The sequence below is a fragment of the Chlorocebus sabaeus genome, chromosome 9 (assembly GCF_047675955.1).
Source record: "Chlorocebus sabaeus isolate Y175 chromosome 9, mChlSab1.0.hap1, whole genome shotgun sequence".
Classification (NCBI taxonomy): domain Eukaryota; kingdom Metazoa; phylum Chordata; class Mammalia; order Primates; family Cercopithecidae; genus Chlorocebus; species Chlorocebus sabaeus.
Genome location: NC_132912.1, coordinates 135,786,297 through 135,802,377, shown reverse-complemented (window position 1 = coordinate 135,802,377; position 16,081 = coordinate 135,786,297). Strand labels below are relative to the sequence as shown.

Genomic DNA, 16,081 nt, shown 5'->3' with positions numbered 1-16,081 from the left:
AGGGCCCAAGTTGCGACACTCGTCTGGCAGACCCAGGCCTTTCTCTGCAACATCAGAGGGCGTCGCTGTGGACCAGCAGGTCGGTTTTCAGTCTTGGGCCGAGCACCTCTCGCACCTGGAGTCCTTGTGAGCACCTTGGGCCTTCGTTTGGCCTTGAAGGAAACCAGCTCAACCTGCAGAGGTCACTTTGGGAACCCACAGAGTGGCCACACAGCAGCGGCTGGTAGAAAGGACTTTATTCAGAAATTGGTGCCAGGACAGGAAGGAGCCATGCAGACAGTCACGCTGAAGCCTGAGCCCAGTGCTCCCCTGAGGTCAGTCCTGACCGCTGGAATGTTGATTTGCACTGGGTACTATCTTTGTTAAATACAAAATCTGAAAATGCGGGCGTGGGTCTGCAGAACGTAATCCTCATAGAAAAGCCTAAAAAAAGTGAACTGCATTTTGTGGCCAGGACGCCGACTTCCTCTCACGTTGCATCGAACCAGGGCCCGGATGTCTCCGGTGAATTTATGTGGGAAAGCATGTCTTGACATTAAAAATGCAGCGATTTGTCACAAGTCACAGTTTTCCTAGAAATGCCACTAGCTGGCTGCTCTAAAGAATGGCTAATTCTAAAACTCAAAAGCACAACCCTGGGTCTTGTGGTGATTGGCACCACGAGAGCCACACTGAGCTGGGGCAGTGCCCGGGGCTCTGGCCGCCCAGCTGCAGAGGCCAGTGTGGATCTGACTGTGCGGGTCTCCCATGGCCCTGGTCGGGGACTCCACACCAGCTGCCCGGGGTCTGAGAACCTGGGTGAGGGCTCGGAGCCATGGAGGCAGCGCACTTCCTGTCTCCTCTGGCGAAGCGTGAGTGCGAGGCAAGCTGTGGAGGCAGGGCTGCGGGCGTACATGCATGGCTGCTGGAGGTGGTGGGCACGGCGGCCCCTGGGGCACGAGATGGGTGGGGGCACTCTCGGGGACCCCCGCCGCAGAGCCTCTGCCTTGGACCTGCTGTGAGTGTCCTTTCCAGGAAGCAGGGCCTTTGTCTGGGTGCGGCTGCCTCACCAAGGGCTGTTCTAAGCTGGGGGGCTCTGGGCCCTTGGGGAGCAGACCCAGCCCAAGGCGCCTGCTCCAGCAGCAGGCCTCGGGCACCTGGGGCTCTGGGCTGGGGAGGAGGGGCACCGGGCAGGGGAGGGACGGGGGTTCTGGGTCTGGGTTGTGGAGGGTGAACCCAGGCAGGGTCTCGGACAGGAGGTCTCGGAGCCCCGGGAGCTGTAGTTGGCATGCCGCTCAGAGGTCTGCTTTGGTCCTTCGTTGCTCAGCCCACCGAGGCTGGCTCAGAAACCTGCTTAGGGAGGAGCTACTCTGAAGTCTGTTGAGTCGGCGGGGGGCTGTTGCTGTTTTGTGGGGGCGTCGCTGAGAGCTGGGTAAGGGCCACTTATCTGGGTATGAGAGGCGCAGACAGGCACAAAACTCCTGGGAAGTTGTCTTTCATTTTCATTTTAAAATTTAACTTTTTAATTTTAGCAGAAACACACAAACCTCCAAGACTCTTGTGCCCGTCCTGGCTCCGTCTGCTGGGAGGAGACCAGCTCTGCCTGTCCCTATGGGGTCCCCTGAGGCTCCACCTCCCGGTCCAGCTCCCCAGGGCTTGGGGGCAAAGGGGCCTGGATAACGGCCGGGCCTGAGCCGTGGCTTCTGCCTCCCGGCCCGCCCCCCGCAGTTGGGTTTGGATCTGGAATTCCACACCAGGCCCAAGCTCGGCTACTGGAATGTGGCCTTCATCCTCCGTAGCTTGTCCTGGATCTTCCGTGAGTGCTTCTCGCTGGAGACCTGGTGGAAGTTGGCCCTGCTGTCTGCAGCCAGCGTGGAAATGTCGGCGCCACTGAAGCGGGCAATCCTCTGCTTGAGGTACGACTGCAGCTTGGGGTCGGGGCTGAAGGTGTAGGGGTTCTCCTGGAATGCGTGCACCTGGCTCACCACCTTCGCGATGTTCCTTCCGTTGGGGAAAGAAGAGACATTAGCTTGCACAGGCAGGGGCGCAGCTTCCATGCGGAGGGCGTCCCCCCACATTCTTAGGAATCATTTGAACTTAACCTTTTCACCGTGTAAACACTGAAGGGTGTGTTTTCTGTATTTATTGGTAAGACCGAACCTCACGTCACTGCTCAGACCTTTCCGTCTGTCTAACTGTCCATCCATCCACCCTTCAGTCCACACACGCTTACGGAAACCCCGCAGGGTCAGGCTTGTCCGTGCCAAGCGTCCCAACAGGAGCCAAGCCCAGTTCGGCCACAGGGGCCGCAGCTGAGAGGACGAGGCAGGCAAGGAACTCTGCCGCGTGCGGAGCATTCACATCTGGGAATCGCCACGGCCGGGGCCAGGGCCAGGGCCAGGTTCCCGGGAGAGCTGGTGTTGACAGTGACCAGTTCACCATGGGATATAACGGAGACAACTGGCCAGTCAGGAACAGGAGCCCTCAGCCGGGCCTAGGAATGCTCGTGCCACAGACAGACGCCCTGTTCTGATTTTGGATGGAAACACCGCACGCCCAGTGTGAGGGACAAAGAAAGGGACGTCTATTACGTCAAAGAAAGGGCAAGCCTGGATGCGCGTGTGCACACACATACACGTGCGCACACGCATGCACACACGCATGAGCACATGCGCACATGGACGCCGGGAAGAGCATGCATGCCTGGTTGGGCTCTCAGAGGCACGTGGATGCTGGGACGGGTAGATCTGGAGGCGCTCACATAGGCACATGGATGCCATGAAGAGCAAGCGCCAGTCTTGGCTTGTTTTCTTTCCTGATTGCGCATCACTTTATGTTTTGTTTTTTATTTTGAGACGGAGTCTCGCTCTGTCGCCCAGGCTAGAGTGCGGTGGCTGGATCTCTACTCACTGCAAGCTCCACCTCCTGGGTTCACACCATTCTCCTGCCTCAGCCTCCCGAGTAGCTGGGACTACAGGCGCCCGCCACCTCGCCCGGCTAATTTTTTTTATTTTTAGTAGAGACGGGGTTTCACCGTGATAGCCAGGATGGTCTCGATCTCCTGACCGCCCGCCTCAGCCTCCCTAAGTGCTGGGATTACAGGCATGAGCCACCACGCCCGGCCTTTTTTTTTAAGACGCTGTTTCACTCTTGTCACCTAGGCTGGAGTGCAGTGGCGTGATCTCAGCTCACTGGAGCCTCTGCCTCCCGGGTTCAAGTGATTCTCCTGCCTCAGCCTCTTGAGTAGCTGGAATTACAGATGCCAGCTACTACACCTGGCTAAGTTTTTGTATTTTTAGTAGACACAGGGTTTCACCATGTTGGCCAGGCTGGTCTTGAACTCCTGACCTCAGGTGATCTGTCCGCCTCGGTCTCCCAAAGTGTTAGGGTTACAGGCGTGAGTTACCGTGCCCGGGTACAGGGGTGAGCTGCTGCACCCAGCCTACCTAGGGTTACAGGTGTGAGCCACCACGCCCGGTCTGCTGAGGGTTACAGGCGTGAGCTGCCCAGCCTACCTTAAGTCTTTAACTTCTCTTTTGCTGACTTGGGTTTTCTGATCTCTTACAATGAGCATACACTTACGGCATACTGTAAATGCTGTTTTTCGATTGGTGTGTGTCTAAGAAGGGGACCTTCACTTGTCAGGTTGGGGATCCATGGGCACCTGGTGCACTGGGCATTGCTCCCCAAGTGGGGCCGTCTGCCGTGGCCTGAGCAGCCTCCACCTGACCGTGTGTGGACAACGGTGGGTGACGAGAAGAGACGGGACGGTGGGAGATTGTGTCTTGAGGGAGAGGGTGAGGCTTGGGGCTGCGGGCGCCTGAAGGCCACTGGACATAGGCCTGGGCCTCTTGAGGAGAGGCTGGCCCATGTCCCTTACCATGTGGAAGAGCCTACGTGGCCTGGGGCGTGAGCCCTGCGGGTTGTGGTGGTGGGTTTTACAGCCAGCCCCAGTCTGCGCCTCCCAGGTGGTTGGTCCCAGGTGCTGGGCAGATGGATGGCAGGACCACAGGCTGAGGACGGATCCTGGGTCCCACATGCACGTCTCTAGGGAGAGGGGTCTGAGGGGAGCAGGGACACCGTGTGGCACCCAGGGTCAGGGCAGGTTGCTGCCGGGCAGCCTCTGCTGCAGAGAACCTCGGGGTGGGGTGGGAAGTGTGCCTGGGTCGCAGCGCAGGGGTCCCTAGAGGCCACGGGGAGTGTTTTGGGGCCATGCACAGCAAGAGTGCAGGAAACCTCCAAATGTGCAGAGGAGGAGGTGGCTGGAGGTTATCCTGGGTAGAGGGAGGTCTGAGGCTGTGAGTGCCAAGTGAGGGGCAAGGTACCCGGGTTTCTGAAAAACGGACAGGAAGAGAGAGGTGCCACCTGAGCCTGCCCCACCTGGGCGTGCGCCCACCTGAGCCCCTCCTCACCTGGGCGTGTGCCCACCTGCTTCTCACCTGAGCTTGCTCCACCTGTGGGCCCCGTTGGTCATGGTGAAGCCGCCTGTCTCCAGCTGCTGGATGTGCATGGCCAGGAGGTGGGCCGAGGGCAGGGTGGGCTGTGCCCGGAAGCGCCGCCCTTCCATCAGACACAGGCTGTCACTCTTCAGGAAGACCTGGTGGTCCAGCCGGGGCGTGGGCCGGGGAGAGACAGGACGTGGTCAGTGCAGGAGCCTCACCGGGGCCAGTGCAGCCCAACCAGTCCCAGCTGGTCCTGCGTTCTCCACGCATGGGGTCTGCCCGGTCTCTGAATTAGCTTCCAGTCCCGAATGTGCCTGGATGGTTGGACTTGGCTCACACCTTCAGGGTCTTAAGCTTGCACGGCCCTGACAGCCGCTGGGAGGCTTTGCGCCTCCTGCTACTGAAATGGTGAGTCCCTGTCTTTGCTCTCTGCTGGACTCCAGGAAAGTGCCAGGTGACCCAGCTACCCAGCTTCCCTAAATGAGACCCTGGCCAGTGCAGGCCCCGCGTCTGTGTGTCCAGCAAGGACAGGCAGGAGCCCTCCCACCCGCGGACAGCTGTGGCTGGGGCCTGAGGCCGAGCTCTGAGACCCAGGACGGGACAGGCTCTGGCTGCTGTGGGGCTCGTCCGTGTCATTTTGGGGGATGCCCCCTCACTTCCAGCGGCGCTTCCTTGTTCATTATCTCACGAGGCCACCCCTGCTGTCCTGGGGGAGATCCAGGTTGGTCAAGCTCAGGCCCCAGCCACAGACCTCAGTGCTGTCCTCTGGGCACCTGTGCTCTGTGGGAGGAACTCAGGCCAGCAGGGCCCCGTGACTGAGCAGGGGGACACCTTTGCACAGGTGGCAGCAGAGGCCCCACCAGAAGATGACTCCTGGGCCTCAGTGAGGCCACCCTGGCTGGGCCACCTGCACACTCTCAGTGGTGCCTGCATCTGGGTGCGGCAGACTCTGCAGAGCAGGTTGTTTAGGAGGGGGCCTCGGTGCACGAAAGCCATAGGCCATGTAAAGTGCTGATACCTCCACGGCTTTCAGCTCCTCCATGACCTCTGCTATCTTTGCAGGCAGAATTCTCCAGGCCTGAAATGGAAGCATGGGTGAGACTCCTGCGGCCACGTGGGTGCCCACCCCCGCCTCGGGGCCCGAGGGGGACGCACGGGGGACTGCCTCACGGCCAGGTGCTCCAGCCCGCTCAGGATCTGCATGGCTGTCGCGAAGTTTCTCTGCTCATAGCAAGATTTTGCAATCAGCAAAAATTTGGACAGCAAGTTCACCTGCAGCTGCAATGAGAAAATGACACATTCAGCGTCTTCTGGTTTAAGATGAACAAAGGGAATATTTCAGAACCTGTTAAAATCACCCAGCGCCAAGACACAAGAGTGTGTGCTGCATCACATGTGTGGAAAGGAAGCGGCTGTGTGGACGCAGGTGAGCGGTGGCCGTGGCCGTGGAGGGGCTGGGCTGGCAGGATGGGGTGGGCATGACTTGAAACAAAACAAAATAAAAGCAATGCCTGATACTTGGAAAGATTTGAAAAGAAGTCCACCCTCCCTTCTCAAAAGCAAGATTGTGCCAGGACGCACCTCCCCAGGCAGCTTCAGGACTGGAAAAGGCGTCCCCACCCAGGGAGTGGCTGCTGGAAAAGGCGTCCCCACCCAGGAAGAGGCCACTGTCATGTCCACAGGCAGATGGGGAGCCACAGGCAGCTCCTTGGCCACCTCCCCCAACCCTCCATGCTGAGCCCGTGGCAGGAGTGTTTGGGTGCAGTCCCTGGGGGGTGCCTGAGTGCCCCCCCCCTCCTCCGGGGCTCTGGCTGGCGGTGATGACCCGGCCGGCTTTGGTGGGAACAATCATGGGTGGTGAATGCCCCACCCGGCAGGATTCGTATTCTGAGCTGTCCCGAGGGGCTGCGTTCTCGGATCTACTTCTAGGGCTTCAAGAAGATTCTGGAGAACTCAGCTGACCCCTCCTGTTGGAGCTGCCTGTCCCTGAGGAATCACCTTGGCCTGGGCTGTCCTTCAGTGGAAACCAAGGCTGCAGAGTCCAGCTGGATGCCGTCCCCTGGCTCAACTCCTTTTTTCTTTGAGACGGAGTCTCGCTCTGTCGCCAGGCTGGAGTGCAGTGGTGCGATCTCGGCTCAGTGCAGCCTCCGCCTCCTGGGTTCAAGCGATTCTCCTGCCTCAGCCTCCCAAGTAGCTGGGACTACAGGTGCTCCACCACGCCTGGCTAATTTTTATATATTTAGTAGAGACAGGGTTTCCCCATGTTGGCCAGGCTGGTGTGGAACTCCTGACCTCGTGATCTTCCTGCCTTAGCCTCCCAAAGTGCTGAGATTACAGGCGTGATAATTTTTGTATTTTTATTAGAGATGGGGTTTCACCATGTTGGCCAGGCTGGTCTTGAACTCCTGACCTTGTGATCCACCCACTTCAGCCCCCCAGAGTGCTGGGATTACAGGCGTGAGCCACCGTGCCTGCCCCCGGGCTCGACTCTCGTCTGCAGGGACCCTGTGCAGCTGAAGACGCCTGAGATGATCCTGGGCTCGCCCCGACTGCGGCCCCAGCTCTCCTGCCTGAGTGCCTTGAGAGGGGCTTGAGAAGTGTTTACCGGATACACTTTCGACGCTGACGTCTCAGTCTGTCTCTTCATCGGTTTAAGTAGATGCAAAGTGTGTAATTTTGAGATAAAACTGTTTCACCACCCTTTTTCATTTTTGTCTTAACCTTTTGATTTTTAATTGTAAGAAGCATGTAGAGGATTTGTCCTTGTAGCCTTTTGTAAGCGCGCGGGTCAGCCGCGTTAACTACGTCCACATTGAGCAACAGATCTCTGTGACGTTCCGTCTTCCCAAACAGAAACTCGGTCCCCGTTCAGCATGAGCTCCCTGCACCCACTGCCCACCTCCGGCGCCTGCCCTGCTGCTTCGTCTCCGGGAATCCGGCACCTCCAGGGGCCTCGTGTACGTGGAGCGTACGGTGTCCGGGCTTTATGACTGGCTCATTTCCCTGAGCCCAAGTCCCTCGAGGTTCCTCTCCCTGCCGCAGGTGTCAGGATTTCCTTCCTGTTAAGGCCGAGTTAACTCTCAAGATACGAAGAGGCCACATTTTCCTTATCGGTTCTTCCCTCCATGGACGTGGGGGTACCTCCACCTCTTGGCTATGGTGTTCCATACTTTTAAACAAATCTGAAGAAACCAAAGCCCTGTTTTGCTTTCAAACTCTCCAATCTTAGTTTTTATTTTTTTGAGATAGGGTCTCGCACCACCGCCTAGGCTGCCGTGCATGGTGTGACCTCAGCCCACTGCACCCTCCACCTCTGGGGCTCCGGTGATCCTCCCACCTCAGCCTCCGGAGGAGCTGGGATTCTAGGTGTGTGCCACCAGCCTGGATACTTTTTTATAGTTTCAGTGGAGATGGAGTTTCGCTGTGTTGTCCAGGCTGGTCTCAACTCCTGGGCTCAAGGGATCTGCCCTCCTCAGCCTCCCAAAGGGCTAGGGTTACAGGCGTCAGCCGCCGTGGCTGGCCTGCATTTTCTTAAGGTGAGAAATTTTACGCTGTTTTTTCCTGCGCTTCTGTCTCCACCTCGCCTCCCTCCAGGCCTCGTCAGAATCCCCGAGTGCTTTTACTGACCACTGCTGCCCTCTGCTCAGATTCTGAATTTTAACAATTTTCTGGGGTCCTGAATTTACAAATGTGAAGTTCAATGTCCTGGATCGTTCCGACAGCCCAGCCATTGATACACAATATGTCAAGACATCGTGTATCTAACGCTCGTTAGATGGACGAGTGTGGTGCTTTTAGAAGTGGGTCTCCGGCGAGGTCTGTCCGCTCCCACGTGGAGGTGAGGGGCCCGTCCTGAGTGATCCGCGGCTCCCTTTTGCCCACGGGGATGTGGCAGGAGTGCCTAGCTCTGTCCTGGCCACGCTGGGCACCGGCAGCCCTGGGTGTGAGCCTGCACAACTCCTGCCCACCCCGCAGACCTGGACACGGGCACGTGACCAGGCGAGCGGCCATCCTGGAGACCCTCAGGCAGGGCCCCGCAGGCTCGAGGTGGTCTCAGGCTGGGAGGGGCGGTCCTCCACCCGCTGGGGCAGCTCGGGGTGAGGGTGCACCCAGGACGCTGCGGGTTGGCCAGGTGTCGGCTGGCTGTCTTGTGCTCATCCTCACGAAGCCCGGCCACGCGGGCCGTGCGTGAAGGCTCTGGTTTAGGGAAATCACATTTTGATGTCCCTCATGGTACTGGGAAAACCGTGGATCAGCGCAAACGGGCAGCCAGGCTCTCTGTTCCCACGTCCCATGCTGATGTGCCCTGGCAATAAGTCCCCAAAGCTGGAAAATTCTCCCCAAGGGAGGAGAGAAGGCGGCGCCTCTGCCTTCCTTTACAGGCCCCGGAGTTGCCTGCGGTGTTGAGGGGCGTGAAGGAATAAACAGGAAGGGAAGCTCTGTCTATCGTGGAGGTGGCTTTGCTGCCTGGCAGGGAGGTACTGCACCTTGGTGGACTGCGAGCAGCTCCTGGTTCCCCCAGAGCCTTCGGCCCACTCTGGGACAGCATCAGGGACAGCAGTGATGGGGTTCATGGCCGGGAGTCCTGTTCCTTGGGCCCAAGTTTGCTTTCAGAGAGCTCCGACCTAGGAGGGGGTGGGTGTCCACCCGTGGGCCGAGGCTGCCTCTTCCCTGCTGTGGGGGAGGGGTCCTGTCATCCTGAGTCTTCCCCAGCCCACGACAGCCAAGCCCCAGCTGAGCTTAGGTGTGAGGAGATCAGAGGCCTCTGTCATAGGGTGTCTGTCCGCTGGGTGAAGGCATCCGCTGGGTGAAGGTGCAGACCCCCGGGGCTGGGGGACTCTGACCTCCTGAGAACCTGTGGACCCTGATGCCTCCTAGGCAGGTGGGCCCCGTGAGGGATGAGCTGGTCAAGGCAGGTGACTCTCGGGGCCGCACAGGGCCCTGCCTGACAGCAGGTGGGGCAGGCCAGGTGAGGAGCCCTCGGTCCAGCCCAAGGCCCACAGGACCTAGAAGAGGCCGAGACTGGGCCCTGGCGCTGGAGCTTGACCTTGACCTTGGTCAGACCACGGAGCTGATTTGTTCCACAGACTGAGAACCCACAATGACCTTTCGGCTGGGTGGAGCCCAGGGTGGCATCACAAACACCAGCCCAGGGGCCAGGCTCAGGCACAGAGGGGTGGGGCCCTGGGGGGGCGTGGGGGGCGTGGCAGAGCCCAGTGCTGGGGGTGGTGCACGAGGGACCTGTGTGGTGAGCACAGGTAGGGGTGGTAGGAGTGGTGGGTGCAGCTTGCCCTGGGTCTGCAGGTGGCCCACAGCGGAGGATCACCCACCACTGAAGGGAGCCATCTGTGGCTGCAGATGGGGACATGGCTGGAGACGTGGCTGGGCATGTGGAGATGTGGCTGTGGGCGTGGCTGGGCACATGGAGATGTGGCTGTGGGCGTGGCTGGGCACGTGGAGATGTGGCTGTGGACGTGGGTGTGGACGTGACTCTGGACGTGGGAGGCATTGCTGGGGGAGAGCTGGGAGTGCAGCTGACCCCCCTGCCCCCTGTGCCCTGCTCCCCTCAGCCTTGGGTCCGGTGTGGCTCCGAGGGACATGGAGTTGGGTTCACTGCATTGGGAAAGGGTTCAGGCCATGGCCTTACAGGAGCCACTGCCACCCCCGGGCAGGTGGGCCCCATGCCCCGTGTTGGCCTCGGAACTATAGGGTGCCCACCTTGGAGGTGTGGCTGGTCACAATCTCTGCAGCCACCCAGGTGCTGACGTCATCCGCGTTTCTTAGAAGCTGTAACAGATACTTGTCCTGAACGTAATTGGGCAGAAATAAGCTGCAGGTTTTGGCCGAAAGAGACTCAGAAGAGCTGGCTCTGGAAGAGAAACGTGGCCCCCGTCACCCCAGGAGTTGTGCAGGTGGCCCTGCCCAGCCCCGGGCTGCTGGCGCGGAGTGGGCTGGGGTCAGGCCACGAGGCTGCTCTGACGGGCAGACACCGCTCTCTCGCGTCTCCAGAGACAACGAGCGTCTCCTGCTGGTCAGGAGCGCCCATGACACTCTTACAGGGAGCCCCCAAGACCCTCCACCGCCGCTCCCAGCCGAGGGCCCCGGACGCTCACTTGGGGATGGCGGTGCTCTTGTCCATGACGCCCAGGGCCCGTGAGTTCAGGAAGTGGACCGGGTGGCACTTTTGAAACAACTCCTGCCCAGACCACGGAAACGAGGTTCAGGCTTCCATCCCTCAGGGCCTTGTAGCCAAGGCAGGGTCCCAGGGAGCCAGGGAGGGTGGGGTTTTCTGGGGGCCATCTCTGCAATCCCAGGTTCAGTGCCCACCCAATGGTCCACGGGGTCCACACAGGGCTCCCTATGTGCTTGGCCCCAGGGGCTCATGGCGTCCAGGGCAGCCCTCACGACAGCAGGTGGATCACTAGGTTGGCATCACTGCTTCGTGATGTGGGGTCCCGGGATGGCAGGGACCTGGGAAGAGGTCACCTGAGGACTGGCTGTGGTGGTGGCAGAGATGCTGGGCAGGGCCCTGGCCGCTGGGTGGAGGCACAAGGAACTGGGTGGTGGCAGAGATGCTGGGCAGGGCCCTGGCAGCTGGGTGGGGGCACAAGGAACTGGGTTGGCCCAGCTCTGGCAGAGGGGCTGGGGGGAGAGACTCAGCACCCCACATAGCCCTCAGGGCGTCCTCTAGTGCCTGTGAGGCCAGACAGAGTGCTGGGCAGAGGCAGGACAAGCCCCAGCGGGCAGTGGTCTGGAGAGGAGGACTCACAGCTGCTTGAACCTGTGCACCTGGCCGCCACCTCCAACCTGTGCACTCGGCAGCTACCCCTTCTCTGCCCGTCTGTTCCTCTGGGAAGCAGCTGCTGAGGGCCCTGTGGGCGCTGAGTGTCTCTGGGGCCCCGACTCGCAGGTGGCCGGGGCACGGATCCTCGTCCTCCTCACCTGCTGTAGCAGCGTGAGCTGGCTGAAGAGCTGATGAGTGCTGTACTCAGTCAGGAAGTACGGCCCCTTCTCGCTGGTCTTGGCGCAGGGGCCGTAGAAGTCCTCGAGGAAGCAGGGCTTGGGCAGGGCCGCGGCGATGGTGTAGGGACGCTCCTTGTGCGGCGGCAGCACCAGCCCGTTGCCTCGGGGCAGCCTCCAGGGGAAGCTCTGCAGGGCAGGCCAGGCACTGAGGGGCCCAAGCTCCGTGTCCCCTCCAGGTCAGGGGTCCAGGGAGGCAGGGCAGGGCGAGGACCAGGTCAGGTCCAAGTCTAGGACTCCTCAGACTGGCCCAGCCAGAGACAGACAGCAGCCTGCCGACCCACAGCTGTGCTGGCACAAGGATGCCTGTCCTGGTCACTTCAGCAGGTCCCCCAGGGGCAGGATGCTGAGGGTTAATGGAAAGGGCATTTATCTCCCCACACTGGCTTCTTCCACCTTAGTCTCTGGCCCGAGGGTCAGAAGGTTGGGGTCAGTGAGTCACAGCAGGACCCTCCTCACCTGAGCGCCCGGGATAGGGCAGAAGGTGCCAGCCCAGCAGGGGCTGCCTGGGAGCAGGAACATGGAGGGTATATGTGAATGTGCACGTGTGGATGTGAGGCTGCATGCGTGTATGTGTGGATGTGTGAGGGTGCATGCGTGTGTGCATGTCTGGACTGTGTGAACATGCGTGTGCATGCATGAAGGTGCACACGTGTGTGCATGTGTGGGTTGAGTGCATGTGTGTGCATGTGGATGTGTGAAGGTGTGTGTGGATTGTGTGAGTGCACGCAGGCGTGCCCATGTGGGTGTGTGTGATGTGCACAGGTATGTATGTGCACACGTCTATATGCATGTATATGGGTGTGCCCATGTGCACGTGTGTGTGTGCATGCACCAGCTGTGCCCTTGAGGCTGAGCTCAAGGAGCCACATCCGCCTGTCCACGGAGGCCCTCCCCTGAGAAAGGACCCCACCTTCCTGGAGATGCCGTCCTCTGAGAGCCTCTTACAGAGGGCGTTGAAGGGTCTGGCATCCTCCTCGGCCTCCCTGGGGTTCTCCAGGTCGGTGCTGCGAGGGCTGCCCTCAGCCCGCCGGTCCGTGCCCACCTCCAGGAGGCCCAGCAGGTGCTTGGCAGAGCCGTCCAGGGGTAGGATCTAGGCAGAAGCACGGTGGTGGGGGGGTCACTGCCACCTTCTGGAGGAGGGCGGCACCTCCCGCTGTGGGAGCCCAGGGTGCACCTGCCCAGCTCGGCGCCACGGTCACCTTGGAGGAGATGAAGTCCTCCAGCTTCCCCAGCAGCCCGCTGTTCCGAGTGAAGTCCACGGCGTAGCAGTCCTCCACCCAGGCCTGCAGGACGCAGAGGCTCCGCCTGTAGATCTTGGTGAAGGTCGAGGTGGGGTCCTGGTGGGCCCTGGAGACGCGGGGGAGCTGCTGAGCTGCCAGGTGTGGGAGTCAGGGGCAGAGGCCCAGGGGCTGCTTGCGGTTCTCCCGGAGAGGCAGGGTGGGACCAGGCTCCATGAGTGCAGGGGGCTTAGGGGCCTGGGCATCTTCTGTGGGTCCCTCCCCCGAGGCAGGAGCTGGCTGGCTGATGGCCTAAGGTGCCCAGCCTGGGCATGTTGGGGCAAGGGGGTGCATGGCATGTCCTGGGGGGCATCAGGTCAGCCCAGAGAGAGGCAGAGCCCCTCCCCCCTCGGCCCGCCACCCCTCTCCTGACTCCAGCTGCTGGCCATGGGCACAGAGGGAGGCTGGGAGCCGGCAGGACTCTCTGCTTGGTGCTCCCCCTTCCCCCCAGCTGACCTTCTGGCTCTCACTGCCTGCGCACCTGCCCTCCGCTTTCCTTCCGGGCCAGCAGGAAGAGACCCCGACTCCCCCAGGTCCCCTCCCAGAGCTCCCAGGAGCCCAGGCCACCGCCCTCCTGCCCCAGCTGCTTTCTCAGCATCCGCGTGTGTCCCCACCTCCAGCCGGACCTCCAGCCAGGCTTCCCTGGCCCCTCACCCCCTTGGGTCGGCAGGGACCACCTCATTCTTCATGGGGGCTAAACCAGGCCCATGGGCGCCCACCCTGCCCCAGGGGGAAGTTCTGGCGGGAGTGGAGCTGTGGAGTGCGGTACCTGGTCAGCGTGCTGTTGATGCGGTCCAGGAGGAAGTGCAGGAAGTCCTGGGGTGTGCAGAAGTAGCGGAAGGTGTAGAGGAACTGCTGCACGTAGCCCTCCAGGAAGGCGTCGCTGTGGGACAGGACGGGGTGGCAGTGAGGCAGCCGGGTGGCCTCACCCTAGGGCTCGGTTAGTGTTCTGGGGGGTGTGATGGCGTGTGTGTATGCGTGTTCTCTTTGTGTATCACTGGCACAAGAATCCCCGGAGAAATTAAAGGGGAGACATGGATGACAATTCCCAACTACTTCCAGCACCAGGGCCTTTTTTTTTTTTTTGTGGCAGAGTTTCGCTCTTGTCGCCCAGGCTGGAGTGTGGTGGCGCGATCTCGGGTCACTGCAAGCTCCGCCTCCCAGGTTCCCGCCATTCTCCTGCCTCAGCCTCCCGAGTAGCTGGGACTACAGGCGCCGCCACCACGCCCGGCTAATTTTTGTATTTCAGTAGAGACGGTGTTTCACCGTGTTTCCCAGGTTGGTCTCAAACTCCTGACCTCAGGTGATCCACCTGCCTCAGCCTCCCAAGTAGCTGGGACTACAGGCACCGCCACCAGGCCCGGCTAAGTTTTGTATTTCAGTAGAGATGGGGTTTCACTGTGTTTCCCAGGTTGGTCTCAAACTCCTGACCTCAGGTGATCCACCTGCCTCGGCCTCCCAAAGTGCTGGGATGACAGGCGTGAGCCACCGCGCCCGGCTGAACACCAGGGCCTTTCTGAACGCGGCCTCTGCGGGACTTTGGTGTCTCCACTTGCAGGACCCGTTAGCTCTGGAAGCTGAGGGGGCCGGTGCCTCGGGAGTGGGCGCAACGCTGCACGCTCAGAGGTTCTGGGTCTTCACTGGGTGAAACCGGGCCACCCTCAGGAGACACTGGCCAGGGCCCTGCATGTGGGTCTGGGACTGTCCTGGGAGCCCAACGGCCACGGTCAGGAAGCCGAGGTCCAGCAAGGCTGCCTCCCACACTGGAGGAGTCTCAGACAGGAGACGGCGTGGCCCTGGAACAAGGGGCCTGGTCACCTGCTCACCTGGGGGCCGAGGACACAGGTGGCCACAGCTCACGCCAGGCCCTACACAGCTCCAGTCCCAGGCTGCCCTGCAAAGGTGATGCCCACCAGGTCCACAGAGCAGAGAAGCCCCTCGTGACCACATGCACGGTCAGGAGACGCTCCTTTCATGGAAGCACAGTGCTCACACTTACACCATGCAAGCCACAAACTCCACAACCAGACACACACACCACACACGTGCACACAAGCCACACAGAACTCCACAACCAGACACGCCCACTACACACATGCACACACACCACACTATACCCCACACCACACACCACACACCACACTATACCCCACACCACACACCACACACACACTATACCACACACCACACACACCACACTATACCCCACACCACACACCACACACACACACTATACCACACCCCCCCACACACACACTACACCCCACACCACACACCACACACACCACACTATACCCCACACCACACACCACACACACACACCACACACACACCACACTATACCCCACACCACACACCACACACACACTATACCCCACACCGCACACCACACACACACACTATACCCCACACCACACACCACACACACACTATACCCCACACCACACACCACACACACACACTATACCCCACACCGCACACCACACACACCACACTATACCCCACACCACACACCACACACACCACACTATACCCCACACTGCACACCACACACACACACACCACACACCACACACCATACACACACACTATACCCCACACCACACACACACACACACACACCCCCACACCGTCCCTGGAGCCAGTGTGCACATGGAGCGGGGGCTGCAGAAGCCCCCAGCCTTGCCCGTCCCTGGAGCTCATGACCCCGGTGTTCTGACCCGGTGAGTTGGATGGAGTCCAGGCCACATCGCTGAGCTGCCCGTGTGTGTTATTTTTGGAAGCCGTTCCGTGAGTTAATTATGTAGGGCAGGTTCCCCAGCACCTCCAGGGACCACCAGGCGCACCCTGAGACCCAGTGCCCAGGTCCACAGGCGGCGGCGGAGGCCACTCTGGCCCGGGGCTCTGCAAAGCTGCCGGCGGCATCTAGTGCACGTTGGCCTAAACCCTAAACCCCGATTAAACATTTTTCTAAACTAAAAAGTGCAAACTCAGCCTAGCTGAGGGGCAAGGGCACACTCCCCACCTCTCTTCAGCACCCAGGGCTACGTCTCCCTTTCGGGGTGAGCTTTTCTCCCGACGCACCTGGAGTACAGGTAGGCCATGAGCCCCAGCGGCGTCCCGGCCTGCAGGATTCGGGCCTTCTGCCGGCCGCCCGGGTGCTTGTTGACGTTGTAGAAGATGAGTGAGGAGGACTCGTCCAGGGGGCTGAAGTCCAGCGTGTCGCAGGGGGCGGCCGCGATGTTCACAATCACCGGGAGGGCACAGGGCTCCAGGCCCCAGCGCTCCGCGTACAGGACCTGCCGGGCGGGACACAGGCACTCGGTCGCTCCGCCCCTCGCCCCAGGGCTTCCTGCCGTT

At 60.6% G+C, this 16,081-nt stretch overlaps 1 protein-coding gene across 6 annotated transcripts in view; it reads right to left on the bottom strand.

Moving 5' to 3' along the window:
- Nucleotides 1-1,468: 1,468 nt before the first annotated feature.
- Nucleotides 1,469-16,081, bottom strand: part of KNDC1 (kinase non-catalytic C-lobe domain containing 1) — a 78,395-nt gene continuing 63,782 nt past the window's right edge. For 5 of the 6 annotated variants that reach the window (XM_038009759.2, XM_038009757.2, XM_038009760.2 and 2 more), the window contains 11 exons: nt 15,806-16,020; nt 13,491-13,604; nt 12,644-12,791; nt 12,355-12,534; nt 11,364-11,570; nt 10,535-10,617; nt 10,140-10,290; nt 5,577-5,699; nt 5,440-5,499; nt 4,419-4,576; nt 1,469-1,980 (listed from right to left, as the gene is read on the bottom strand). In XM_038009759.2, coding sequence (XP_037865687.1) covers nt 1,749-1,980; nt 4,419-4,576; nt 5,440-5,499; nt 5,577-5,699; nt 10,140-10,290; nt 10,535-10,617; nt 11,364-11,570; nt 12,355-12,534; nt 12,644-12,791; nt 13,491-13,604; nt 15,806-16,020 — 1,671 coding nt within the window. In that variant the 3' untranslated portion in view covers nt 1,469-1,748. Of the gene's footprint in view, nt 1,981-4,418; nt 4,577-5,439; nt 5,500-5,576; nt 5,700-8,908; nt 9,096-10,139; nt 10,291-10,534; nt 10,618-11,363; nt 11,571-12,354; nt 12,535-12,643; nt 12,792-13,490; nt 13,605-15,805; nt 16,021-16,081 lie in introns of those variants that run through there. The other variant, XR_005244261.2, reaches the window with a different exon arrangement.